Here is a 15,018-nt window from a genome sequence, read left to right as displayed (position 1 = left end):
TATGTTAAATGACTGTAAACTATGAAATAAACTTAAATATATACCGAAAAAATAGCCAAGACTTTTATTTTTTACTAGCTGTTGCCCGCGACTTCGTCTCCGTGGGTAGAAGTTATAAGTTATGATTTATACCTGCCCTGCTTTTTTCACATTTTCAATTGTATCTTCGCTCCTATTAGTCGCAGCGTGATGGTTTATAGCCTAAAGCCTTCCTCGATGAATGGTCTATTCAACACAAAAATAATTTCTCAATTTGGACCAGTAGTTCCTGAGATTAGCGCGTTCAAACAAACAAACAAACTCTTCAGCTTTATATATAAGTACTAGCTGCTGTTGCCCGCGACTTCGTCCCCGTGGGTAGAAGATATAAGTTATGATTTGTACCTGCCCTGTTTTTTTTCACATTTTCCATTGCATCTTCGCTCCTATTAGTCGCAGCGTGATGGTTTATAGCCTTAAGCCTTCCTCGATGGATGGTCTACTCAATACAAAAAGATTTTTTCAATTTGGACCAGTAGTTCCTGAGATTAGCGCGTTCAAACAAACAAACAAACTCTTCAGCTTTATATATTAGTATATAGATAGTATAGATTAAAAAAATAAAATTAGATTAAGGGTCCCATTACTGAACGAAAACCAGTTATTAGCGTTTTAGAATCGCAACGCTAAGGGTTCCATACAAATATCCTAAAGATACACAAATATCAAATGTCACACTCCAACAATTGTTTTTTACCATTCTTGCCGTCGATATTTATTTATAGTTAGACATCCGGATCTACAGAGCCGTATTAAAGGCAGAAAAAGAAAGTTTTTAAGAAGTAAAATAAGCCACACCTAATTCAGAAAATTCAAAATTTGGTGTTTTGTTGTTGTGAAATAATTACAATTATGATAATAAGAAATATACACTATTAAAATGAACAGTGTGCCACCTTCCTAGCACAATGTCAATTTTGTTTCAAAAGCTCGTATTAATCGCACTGACAAATAATTTATTTCTGAACTGCAAAAAATCTGTCTTTGAAACCAAAACTGCTGCAGCATAAATGTTACCATAAGAACCGAAGAAACCCTTTCAACGGAAGCAATGAATGCAATATGATACTAAGACTTAAATTATAATACAGTGCTGCGATGCGGACAATATTATCTTCACCTTTCAGGAAGAAAATGGGAAAAGGGTTCGGCGATGTAGAAAATCAATTATACAGCTGAGCTCAAAGCGTGATAAAGAAGGCTCTGTGATGTTTCTATTAACAATGAATTGGTTGACGCTGTTGTCCCTTGCCAATCTTCATCGTATGGAAATTGGTTTGGAGGTGAATACCTGAGCTTACCTTTGTTCAAATTCCTTGATGGAACTTTTCCTCATGTATGGTAACTCGATTTAGATCGATAGGTCTCCTGTGTGGTATTTTACATCAAATATTTTTTTTTGTTTTGTGTGGTCTGTCTTGATAATTGAAAACTTTTAAGGGATACATTTTAGAAAAGCGGAATATATCAGACGTTGTATTATACATTGCTTATTTGCCTACTTATCATTTTAAAGAAATCCTGAAACAAAAAAAATAATAAGACAACGGCTAAGCCTTAAGCATCCCACGCCTTTAACTAGATCTTGTGTACAGAAACTTAAACAAATGCTATCGCAAGAATGTTTTGTAAATAAAATGAAACACAACATTACACATTTTTTCATTCACGAAAAAACTTTACGAAGGCCTTATTTTGCACAAAAACAATGAACCAAGCTTTTGAGTAAAAACATTTTTATACAATAATTAGGTCGTGACGGACTCTTAAACAAGGCCCTTTTAATCTGCCCGCATTTTGGTGTAAGAGCCACTGATAAAAAATCTAAATGAAATTTAGGGTTAGCAATGTTCTCTAGCGTGTATTTTTTATTCTGAACTAAAAAATCAAAGAATCTATAACACGTCAGTAATTCTTTAATTTTTAATACTTCAGAGACCAAAAAAGCAGACACACATAAAGTCTGGTTAATACTATTAGTAGAAGTCCGTTGTGAAAACAATATAAATTCACTCTCCATACCTACGTAGTATAAAATCCAGTTGAAATATGTAGAGCGAATTAAATCTGGCTAGACTGACAAATACCTCGGGTAGGTACATTATTACTTGAATCGTTATCCCCAAAACCTGAATATTCAACACACTTAATTACTAAAGACTCGTCATCAATGTATTCTAAGAGCTCTTAACGCAAAACTGTAGCCCACGTGAAAACGAGATAGCATGCTACGTTAAAAGTCGTCTCGTCTCGCTCCCGCAACGCCAGCACTCCTAATTGAAGAGTTTATACTAAACTCGTAGAGCCTCAGAAATGTACAAAACAAAATGTCGTTTTATACCCCTAACATTTGAAATGGACTAGTTTGATGTTTCAAAGGCTTGTATAAAATGAAACGGCCCGAAGTGGAGCTTCGTGACAGCCCTAAAAATTAACGGTCTATGCACATCTAACAGAAAATCAGCAGCCAAAAAGCCTTCTTTGATAGTAAAGGTATATTTCGTTTGTCGGGTTTGGATTTCAGTTTCCCTAAAGTTTATAGGTATGTATGAGGTTTTTATCCATTGAACGATGAGTCAAATTGGTAGAGATGGGTTTGCGTAAATAAACAGCGCTAGAAGTGGATGGACGTCATTTTGTAGACAAACTTTCGGGAAAGGTGGAACAATAATATTTTGTTAGTTATTTGTGAACGCGACCCAAATATTGTCTATGATATTTTATGTCCGGTTGGTACGGCACAGATATTATATTTTTTGAACTTCTACGTGGAAATCGTCTCAAAAGACTTTGAGAAGGATGATTATAGATCTCCATTATGGCCGTTTTGAATCGGGGTACGGTATAAAAATCACTGTAGTCAGAATAGCTTACCGATTGGTTAAAATACAACCAAAGTCTAATATCTGTCAAATTTCAAGTAACTCCAAAATGTGTAGCCAAATATCCTTCACAACAATTTATCTTCAAAATTAATAGTTAGCGCCATAGTTTAATTAATTTACATGTAAGTTGCGTAATTACGTAGAAACAGTATTAACTATAATCTGATTTAATATTCGGGGTTCAATCGGTCGAAATTTTCTTTCTGTCAAAGAAAATGTGAATTTTGCGTTAATAAATAATAGATTCTCTATTTAAACGAAAGGGAACATAAAATTAGAATAGAATACTAGTTTATTTGTTTGTAGGTAAATTTATATCTCAGTCTTCTCAGTGCAATATTCTTCACTTACGTAATTTGGTTAGCCCAAATAGCTCCTAGCATTAAGAATTCAAACTGCATTGACAGTCACGCATGATTTAAAAGCATAGTGAGATCTAAAGATGGCATAATCTCAGAGTTTTATTTTCCTAGTAAGAACTTTAAAGTGTTTAAACATAAAATCCTTGGTTAAATACTAATAAATCAGCATGCCCATGTCTATATTTCATAAAAAATATGAATCACACGCTGCATATGAGTGAATAGCATGACTCTACCTTATATAATTATTTATCAAAATTACCAAATAACATGACAGCCAGACGATAGAAATGCCTACAGAAATGGGAGACCACTCGAACTATCGAAAGTAACATAATATCAAAACTATTGTGACGTCCAGCCCTGGGGAGAATTTCCCGAACGTTTTCAAGGCTCTAAGGGTACAAAACTCTATAGTAACATTTTGCTTTGAAAGCCCCTTCACTTCCATCCGTGTGATATCGGAAACCTTTTTGGATACCGCTACATGAGAGTATGGTTGCTCAAAATCTTTGTACAATGAACGCTAAGTAATTGGATATTTAGGTATATTAACTAATAGAAGGGTTTCAGTATTGACTTGCTATCTGAAAAAAGGGTTTTTACAAGTACTTTTTTTAGAAGCGTCATTTGACCTCATTAAAAAGGAAATATTTAACACGCTAATTATATGTTCTTGCAAAGTCTACTGATCCTATAAAATATTGGTAACAGAAATTGTCTGGTTCTATCATTTGTAAAAACGGCAGAATTTACTATGACCATATAGAGAAAACTTTCTTATGTATAATGGTGAAAACCAAATCATACATACCTACATTTTGGATCAATATTCTGAGTCCACCTTCAGATAATCTACGTTACATTTACCAAGATGCATTCGCTCTCGGGCTCTATCTCCCAACCCACAAAAATACCTTTTTATTTAAATCTAGCTGCATAAGTGAGAATATTAGCTAGGCACCTTAATCTTGCGCTGAACCCAGCTCTATATTTTCCTGTAAAGCTCTCATATAACTCTGACTTTATGTAATTGTACCTACGCTGGAGTCGAGACATTAGTACGGCGTGTTGTTTGTCATCGTACATTAAAGGGATTTTAGATGAACAATGTGGTGCTTACTTGCAAAATATTATGTAGGTCTTCAGGAAAGCTTGTTGTAATAATACTATTTTCGCAAACTAAATGCAATTTGGTACTGGGCCTTACTCATATTACTGATAATAAGAAAAGAAAAATATTACTTTTAAATTGTGACTTTCGAAACAAGTGTAGTACTGTTCTGAGGGCCTACCACTACAAAGTCGGTTTTCATTTGTGGAAAAGAGACGCGACTCTACATTGTATAATGTCGCTGTCTTTCTTTTACAATCGAATAGGTCGTTCGTTAGGAGGAGGTTGTGTAACTTCTTGGAAGATCTCTTTTTCAGGTTTGTTAATTTGAAAGAAATAAATGTATTTTTTTATAACATTTTACCCACATGAATAGTTTCAGACCCAACTAGAGTCCTTAACCATAAGCTGATGCAGCGGTGGGGTCAGACGAACAAGCGAAATAATTAATAATCTTCCTCAGGAAAGCTATCACCTAGGCAACCGCAGTCCTGGGGTCAACGTAGCCTGAACCAAAAAAAATGAAATCGTATTTGCCTTTTACATAACAGTTATAAATTGAAAATAAAACATAAAAGTTAACAACGATTTGTAATTGTGATTTGTCTGTACGTATTTAAGGCTTTTTATTTGCAACTGTACATGACGAGGGTTTAAAATTAAATTGTCAAACGAAATCCGTTTGATATTACTATGGTCCAATATTAGATATTCAGAAACATTAAAATTTTTGTATGACCTTGTGACACAACGTATGCTACTTTTAATGAAGGTACTATTTCTTGTTTTTCGTTTCATAATCAATAATACCAACCCATAAATGCAGCAGTGGTGGGGACAGGAGTCTTCCGATGTCGGGAAGTTACAGCTGACACACGCTAGGTTAGTGCGGGTTGGTGATTTTAGATTTTAAAAACTTTATCTTTAGAATACTAATTCCTCACGAGTCGTTCCTTTTCCGTTTGTCAGTGGTGACTAAGTAACAAAAAACACATGACTCTGTCCACACATGCTTGTCTTGAGTCTGGGTGTCTTCATGCATATTACCGGATTGGCACATGGATAAATTCCCTGTATTATGGATACGAGCGAACCTTGAAAATATCTATCACTTAAGCTGCAGTCTCAAGAAATCGTCAATGAGCGGGCAAACAAGTGTGATGATAAAAACTCATACAGAAAATAACGTTATTACAGTGAGACTTTTCAAAATGATTTTCATTAAAAATCCAACAATAAACAAACTCAACTGTTAACCATTTAAAGTAAAACAGAATAAATTACAAACACAAGAGTAACAGTAACAATTCGAAAATAAATGATAAATCTATTTTGATACATTGAGTTATATGAACCGAAAACGTTAGGCTGTTATCACGAGCCTGTACGTGATATGAAACAAAAAATAGATAGCTCTACTTCAATTTAGTTTGCACAGCTTTTATAGTCCATGTTGTAGACCTAACGTATGTCGTAAATATAAGAAATAAGGTTGTCAACTGACCCTAGTAAATCAATGTGCGTATCGATTTTGGGACTTTCTGTTGAATATCAATTTCTCGTGAAAGTTTTCGTATGGAGAGTAGCAGTGGACGTGTTATTTATTTATAAGTGTGCATGTTTAAAAAGGGTGACATTGTTTTTAGGGCAGTTAAGTTTATAGGCCTTTATTGATGTATCTGTCTGATTATTATTTTGAGAGAAATTTATAGTGCTTAATAAATATTAACATTAAATCACTCAAAAGTTAACCCTATTATCAAAACTCCGCTCTTTATTCATCTTTCCATTTGACATTTCCATTTTTTTATTTATGTGTTTCTTAATCTTCTTATAAATGATAGCAACTTATAAGAACAACATTACTTTTATGATTGAAATACAAAAGAAAACTGCTAAAAACCTGAAAGATATATATTATTATACTGGCTGAAAAATCGGAATCTATCTTTTCAAAGTATCTTTAACCAATTTAGATACCATATAGTATTTTATAGATGAGGGTTTATGCTCGTACCCGACTCATTCTTGCAATATTTTTAAATAGTTACGACTATTTACCCTTTTAGCCATTTTAGTACCATTAGTCCATTCAAAATCATACGTTATCATTGATCGTAAGGCCTATAATTATTCATTCCGTCTAAATTTCCAGGGCTAGTACATTTAAGCTGTTGCTAGGATTTAGTTGAATAATGAATATTTATTAACGGATGTCATTCATCTCATGAATAGTTATCAGATTTCTGTATAATATGTTAACCATTAGTATACAAGAAACGTTAACTAGAGAACATTCATTGATATATAAATTATGATTAAATGCGTTTTTTTTAATGTATGATATTCATAGGTTAATTCGTAAAACGTCAATCTTGAGACAGACAAAATCTTTTCGATTTCTGCTTGCGTTTCGAAAGTAATATCACAGATAACGGTGTTGAAAGTCACGTAATAATTTGGATCTGTGAATGAAAATAGTCTTAAAGTCGCTAAGGACTGGAGGAAGAATCGAGGTTCTTAGAACCATTAAAATAACTTATTACATTTTCAAAACAGATGAACCAAATAATTCCTGATCATTATACAATTTTTTAACGTATCAAATAATAGGTCCTTTAATTTCACATACTTATAGAAACAATGTGAGAGCAACATAACTTTCGAATTTATATTTCTTTAAAAATGCAAACATTTTTATACTAACCGGAAAAAAACTCGCCTTAAAAAAGTAGAATCACGATTGTTACTTATATTATTATTACCTCACTCGAGTATCACGGCCCACTCGAGATGGATTTGCCAAATGTAATCTTTTTTCTCGGTATTAGTTGCTATCTCCCTAAAGGGCCCAACAATCTACATAAAATTGTTTATGGGGTACTCTTACTCATTTTTATGTTCATGTGTAAATTTTTATAGCTACCTAACTACTTATACTTGTATTTTCAGGATCTTTGAGATTTTTTTTAAATGGAAATATTAAATGTTGATTGTTAACAACATTATTATGATAGTTTCTTGGTCAATTGTACAAATAGCAAATGAAGCAGTTTTTTTTAGGTAGTGTTAAATCAAATGAACTGTAAAGGTGATTGATTAAATGGCTTTCTGTAATTTATAATTAAAAAGCTGTAAAAGACTAAAAAGAAATTAGGAACACATTAAACTATCCGTCAGGTTTCTCCCAAATAAAGACCAGCCAATTTCTTAAATCAAAAATATTAATTAGTATATACCTACCGATATCAATTCCCCGGCAAATAAGCCAGCAAACCAAAAGAACAATCGTATTCAGAACCTTCTTTATAAAAACTTAAAAAAAATAGCAAAGACACTAGATGATTTACAACACAATGTAGTCTTCAAACATCTCAGATAAGGTGAGTAATAAAAGCTGGATTTCCAGTAGGTACCGGTGAGTTATTGCGGTCGGTAGCTCCTTGGAATCTAGTCTTGAGATGTGAAGTGAAGTTAAAAGGGTCGGTAAAAAGTAATGGCTAGAACTCTTACGGAACTTAGGATTGTAATACACCGCGTTTTATGAATACCTTGTTTATTTAGATAAGTTGAAGACTAGTGCTTTTGTTGCTTTTTAAATGTAGTTGACTATCATCATCATCGGTCTAGTCTTTTCCCAACTATGTTGGGCTCGGCTTCTAGTGTAACCGGATTCAGCTAAGTACCAGTGTTTTACAAGCAGCGACTGCCTATGTGACCTCCTCAACCCAGTTACCTGGGCATCACGATACTTGGTTAGACTGGTGTAGTTGACCATTTTGTTGATAGGTTTCTTAACTTGTAATGTATGTCCAGATCAAATATTTTTCGTTCACAGAAATGCTGAAATGTTGCGTTGAACCCGCTAGACGTAGTGAACGGTGCTCTTGTCCTGCTGACCACACGAGTAGTCAATAATTATAAAATATAAGATATCTTATGAAAAATGTGCCTCACGCGATATTCCGATAGTTTTTTAAGTCACTTATGAAAGCACTTATTCCAGCTACACAACAAAGAATATTTACTAGACTTGTACTCATGAATACGTGTTATAATATTCCGTGTATGTGTGTCAGTGTGTGTGTATACAAGTAGTAACTAATTATGTTAATTATGACTAAAACTTAGTACGCAAACCTAACTTGAAGATGTTTGTGCGAAGTACTTGTGTACATATTTGGTATTTAAACTTACTATATTAAATGGTGATTAGCCAACTGTGACGAATGTATATATTTAATTAGGTCACGTGTTTGCTATGGATAATAACACGGGCGTGTCTACAATCTATATGATATTCTATCTAGTCCGACGGTGACCTACGCGGAGTTTAAAAGCTTCATGATGCCCAGGCAGTTGAGTAGACATAGGTACAATGAATGACACTAGAAGGTTTATTTTACTTTTCAGGACAAAATAAATAAACAATATAAATTTGCTCAGCAAATATATCCGCTTTTGGCGACGTATATTTTAATTTTAGAAAGCAAAGCAGCTTCTCAATAACTCATTAGAAGTAGACCTTCTAGTATTCACTCAGATAGTTATCGACATTCTAAAATACCTATCACCACTTTACAATAACACTTATAAATATAAAATCTAATTTGAAAGTGAGATAGATATTAAATTTTTACATTTTAACCAAGTAATTGGTGAATGACGAAATGGCATGAATACTTAGATTATTATAATCGAAGATAATTTTGACATAAATGGTTGGTGTTAACGTTGTTCGAGTAACACATGAATAACGATATTTTAAATTGATCCGCCAACTGCCATAGAACTAATAAGCGATCTGACATACGGTCCGCTCTTGGAGTTCTAATTCTTCTGTACCCCGTTTTGAGGGAAAACTAAAGCGTCTTAATTACGTTAATTAATTAAACAATATGTTTATTTCTTTTTAATGGCATGGTTATCTGTTATTTGAGGAGCTCGTGGCTAAGCTATAACCGCATAAGTGATTCGATCACAGGTAAAGCTATGCTTGACGCGGTTGGTCCATAAATGGGTGACCATCTTTGTCATAACGAGTTCCTCCGTGTTTCGGAAGGCACGTTAAATTGTGGGTCCCGGCTGTTATTCCTACATCTTTGACAGTCGTTACAGGTAGTCAGAAGCTTGAAAAAGTCTGACAGCCAGTCTAACCAAGGGGTATCGTGTTGCCCAGGTAACTGGGTTAAGGAGGTCAGATAGGCAGTCGGTCCTTGTAAAATACTGGTACTTAGCTGAAACCGGTAGGACTGGTAGCCGACCCCAACATACTTGGGAAAAAGCTAGGCCAATGATGGTTATCTGATATTTGTGGTACATACTACCTTAAAATGAATTAACTTCCACATAATTATGGGTAAAGTATGAAATCTGTACATATATCACGACGTGTACATAAACGGAAGTTTTCGAATATATTCAGAGGAAAATTTCGTACTTTATCACGTCTCAAAAGAACTTTCTTTCTTAAGAGAAAACTTTACTTCATTTGACATTCATGGAGCATGAGGATCTAAATAGTTTCTGTGAAATATGTGAAGCATGTGAGAGGTTTGGAAATAAATGATGACCGTTGCCAGTTATTTTGATGATATTATGTAAATATGTTCCTGAAAAGTCTTCAGTTCTTAAGTAGATATTTGTTTTAAAACGACTCTTGCACTAATAATCTACGGAGACTGCGTGGATAGCCGGATGGTTGAGGTCACTACGCCAAACCCACTATGCGCGACGTGTCGTGGGTTTAGTCCCCGCGTAGAAAAAGCGTTTGTGTCTGTGAATGGGTGTCTTTTCGTATGTGATTTGAATGTTTTGCGAAACGCCACAGGACACAAGGATTTAATTGTTTAAAGCGAGAGTTTTTTTTTCTTTCATAAATTTAGTTCTCAAACTGTCTAGCTTTAACAAGATACACGGAAGGCCGATTGGTTGACGGACAGCGGAGCCTTAATTAGGATTCTAATTTTACCTTTTCGGGCGCGGAATTCTAAATATTCTATGTTCATGTAATACTTATCGCGTTTCATTTGTTGCCACACAACAGATTTCAATGCGAATATTTGAAAAGGCCAAGATTCGTTCGAAAGCAACATTTAAGTACCATTTATTTTTATTAGCAAAAAGGGTTTATTATGTTTAAACGTTGAAATGAAGGTTCAGATGAAAGAGATGGTGACAATTACGCGTTTTATTAACAAAAGTTAGAACGTTGACCTCTTTCAATTAATTCGATTTTTATTAAGTAGTATTGGCCTTATCCGTTTTATATTTAGGTACTCATGAGAGAGGAATCGTAAAGTTGTGAAGTGAAACGGTTAAGTGCGAGTCGAAACAGAAAATAAATTTGCCGAATAAATTGGTCATCCATCAAGTTATTACCTACCTTGGTAAGTACGGTCATTAACTTGAACTAGCCGAAGCTAACCTAGATGAAGCTATAACAGTTTACGAGGTACAGCCTGGTGATAGACGATGGGGCAAGCTTATCAATGGATAGACGAGGTAGCTTTCGTTATAGGGTTTCGTTTTACTTTTTGGTGCGGAACTCTATGAGTAACTCCAATATAGAAAATTGTTTTAAATGAGAACGAAGCAATGAATCCCTTTTATTAGTCAGTTTTCTATTGCTGGAAAGTTAAAACAATGTATTCAGGAGGGATTTGTAAAATATTGGTCTCAGTTTCAATTTATTTCGTCTAACAACGATTCGCAACTTTACAGACTGAAACATAGCCTCTTGACCTAAGGCGGGCAATTTGTATCTTGATTCCCATGAGACCAACAAATTTCAAAATGTTTGCCACTTCGAGTAAATGTGTTTTACAAATTAAAATTCAACAAACCTATTCAATCATTTTGAATATAGTAGATGGAATACACACACAGCCAAAATTAAGAACGGTTTTTTATGTGGTAAAAAGGCCTGTAACTATATAAAAATAAAATTACATCAGCGCCTGTTGTGTCTGTCATCTAAATTACGACAGAACTAAACTATGCTTAACGTAAATTTTTATTTATAGTATTTGTGATACTCGTAGCAACTACAAAAATGCATCATTAATTATAAAAATAAATACACATATATAAGACAGATAGACGGACAAAAGAAAAGACTGACAGATAAATGCGGAGACTTAGTAACCGAAACAACCGTTTTACACTGAAGCACCTATTGTAGGATGTTAAGATTACAATAACGTAGACAGGATCGTGCGTGCAGCAATTAAAGGGTATTATCGTTGAGAACATTTTGCAGCTGTTTAAAACAAGACTAACAGTGATAGCAACCACCTATTATTTTGACAGCGTGTCGGTAATCTTCTGCAACTGTCATTAACATTTGAAATGATAAATTATTGAAATTATCTCAATGATTGCTGGCAATCTGCAATCTGCAGTATTTTGGGCCGTTCACAATCGGCACTATCTTTAAAAATACTGCAAATAGCCGATTGCCCGATTACGATGTAGTCCCTTATCGCCTTATATTTTTACACTAATCTACAAAATTATGCATAAAATGTATTTTTGCTGTTTGACTGCAAACCTACTACTTATGTGCGACATGTTGCAAGTTGGATCCTCCAATATTACAAGAGTTTGTGTGATCCTCAAAAGCTTGTCCTGAGTCTAGGTGTCTTTTTGTATTTGACTAGTAAGTAGTTTAAATAACAAGAGATTGCTAGCAACTGCTGTGGCGTATAAACGTTTTTAACACACGCAACCTTCCTGACTAACTAGTTGCAGCGTACTTGAATGGTAACCTTGTTAAATCACGATGGCACTGCTACTTACCGTATAAAAGAAGTACATTGAGTATACTACTTTCATGATATTTAAAAGACTGACTTGCTATGTTTTGATACAAGCTGCCAAAGAAAAGAAAATGACAATAAATATGTAACTCAATATAGAAAACTCCTTGTCATTTTCCTCGTGACTTTCGAAAAACAAAATGGAATTTTGAATAATGAAACAACAATAAATTATTGTTTGCATTCTTTAATAGGTAAATCTTACCCTTAATATGAGTAATGACAAATTCGCAATTAATCAAATCACTTGATTAAGTTTATCGTTCATCGAAAGATACGTATCATCTAATCGTTAAAATGTTGTAGGCCGAAATTCAAGGGTGAATCGATTATATTATCATCTTCGATGTTTGGCTATCAGTAAAACAATTTTACTTTCTAGGTATAAAATTCAGATAAATCCCATCTTGAGGTCCCACAAGTATTCTATTTCTATCCACGCCTAGATTCCGGTTAGTGTTTTTGGATGGTACTACTCTGAATTTCCTCAATATCTTCGAGGTGCAAAGAGTTGTCTGCAGCCTGCCGACACGCATTCCTTAAAAAAAATAATGTATAAAGGTATAGAGTTGTTATTAATATCTATGAAAATAATGATCACGCAAAGGTAATGAAATGAAATAAAATTTTGGTAATGAAATGAAATGAAATTATTTTTTCTGCAAATAGGATATTTTATCACTTTTACATATCTTTTTTGAGAACGATGGAACCGACATTTCCTAGCTGACTACCCTAAGAAGAAATGTCGAAACAAACTCAGGGGTCGCAGTCTCTTTGAAAGTCCAGACTATTTTAAAATTCAAGTTAAGTGTATAAACGAATGCAGAGTATTTAAAACCAAAATATAAGTACAAATCATAGTCAACTGAGTAGATCAACAGTCTTACCAATACAATTCCTTTGCCCAACTCCAAAGGGTAAATAAGCACAAGGATGGCGTTCCCCTGCCACATCAGCATTAAACCTGTCAGGGTCAAATACTTCGGGCTTGGGGTAATACTTCTCGTCATGGTGAATACCCCGCGGAGATACCAATACTATTGTACCTTTCTCAATCGTTATATCAGTGCCGGGTATTTTATAATCAACTTCAGCTCTCCTCTGAATTGGTTCTACAATTGAGTACAAACGAAGGGTTTCATCGAAAACTTTATGCAAATATTTCAAATCTTTCATTGTTTCATAAGTAAATTCTCCATCATTAGCGTTTGCAATTTCATCTACTTCGGCTACAACTTTATCTTGGATATCTTGGTTTAATGCCAGTTGGTATAACAAATACGCGACAGTAGTAGCACTAGTTTCGTATCCGGCCACATAAAATATAAATGCTTGCGCAGCTATAACGTCATCGGTGATCTCGAGAGAAGTTTTAATATCACCAAATCTAGGGCTTTCAATGTTTCCTTGTTGACGCATTTCAATTATAAAATCCATGAAATCATCATGCTCTGATGTTTTACCACCTCGGATATTAATAACACTTTGTACAAGATTATTAAAGAAAACTTGCACTTCCTTAGGAATTGCTGAATATCCCAGTTTCTTTAAAATCCCGGGGTACATCATGTCTATTTCAAAGCTAAAGTTTGGTGCAAGTACTAATTTTTCAATGAGTTCGAGATCATCAAATTTGTTTTCAAGAGTTTGCAACTCCAAACCAAAGGCACAGGAGCAGACTGCTGACACAGTGTATTTTTGGATTAATGAATGTACCTCAAATTCTGGATTCTTCTCAGCCATTTTGTTTACGTATTTCATGAAAAAGTCACCTCGCTCAGTCATTATAGGAAACATGTGCTTCAATTTGCCTGTTGTAAACATAGGAGTGAAACGACTTCTCAAAGCTCTCCAAGTGTCACCGTCAGCGTGGAACAAATTTTCTCCAAAGCCTTTTTTGCTGAATTCTACACCTCTATCGGTGAATAACTCAAAATCTCTGATCATGATATTTTTGATAATGTCCAAGTCCCGAATCAGAAGGCTGGGTGTGGTCATTCTATATAAACCAACAACTTTTTCATCAGGAAACATGTCATATATTTCTTGCATCAAAACTCCAACATTCTTTTGGCGAAGAGCAGATTCTTTGATATTGCCAAAAAACACTGTTGTTTCTGGACCGCGAACATTTCTTTCCTTCCAGTAGTTGAAAGTTCTTGTAAAGTAGTAATATAAAGCGTAAATTAACGCTATTATTACAATTGGCGTATAATAAATTTCCATCTTACAATCACTTAGGCCTCGTGCGGCTGATGGACTGGGGTGATTATAATGACAAAATGAAAATATATATACAGAATAAGCGATCTTATCGTGGCAATTTTGAATACGTCACAAAAAAAATAATATAAAAAAATGTATTGTGTCTCAGGCAAGCAAGACATCTTATTTGTAATTAAATTTTTGGTACTTAGTTCATTGACGGACAAAAAATACCGGTCAATTTGGAGTAGGACATCCGACACTGATTTTTTAAAAAATAGCCAAAAAAGAAATAATTTGGTAGCTAATTGTTTTTATTACCGTACCTGGGTTTTCATTTTATATATTAATTTTTAGGGTTCTTACTTACAATGCCTGTTGCCCTGCTCCAAATTTTACTCACTATACAGAAATTTGAGTAATGTTTAATTGTACTTGTATTGTTTAACTATAGAATTTTATTGATTTCGAAACTATAACAATCTTCACAAAAACCAGCTGTAGTAGTAAAGCAAATTTTAAAACACGATTCAAGATTAAATTCTGATTATAAAACTCATTAAGCCATTTGACATAATCAGTTTTTGATT

General features: G+C 34.1%; 1 protein-coding gene across 1 annotated transcript; it reads right to left on the bottom strand.

Moving 5' to 3' along the window:
- Nucleotides 1-12,389: 12,389 nt before the first annotated feature.
- On the bottom strand, nt 12,390-14,483 carry LOC113503448 (cytochrome P450 6B2-like). Its single transcript, XM_026885425.1, has 2 exons — nt 13,111-14,483; nt 12,390-12,758 (listed from the first exon to the last, which is right to left on the bottom strand). Exons 1-2 carry the CDS (start codon nt 14,447-14,449, stop codon nt 12,592-12,594), a joined length of 1,506 nt encoding a protein of 501 aa, XP_026741226.1. The 5' UTR covers nt 14,450-14,483; the 3' UTR covers nt 12,390-12,591.
- Nucleotides 14,484-15,018: the final 535 nt, after the last annotated feature.

The sequence above is a fragment of the Trichoplusia ni genome, chromosome 19, assembly GCF_003590095.1.
Source record: "Trichoplusia ni isolate ovarian cell line Hi5 chromosome 19, tn1, whole genome shotgun sequence".
NCBI lineage: Eukaryota > Metazoa > Arthropoda > Insecta > Lepidoptera > Noctuidae > Trichoplusia > Trichoplusia ni.
The sequence above is the reverse complement of the archived record's forward strand: the minus strand, read 5'-3'. Positions and strand labels throughout refer to the sequence as shown.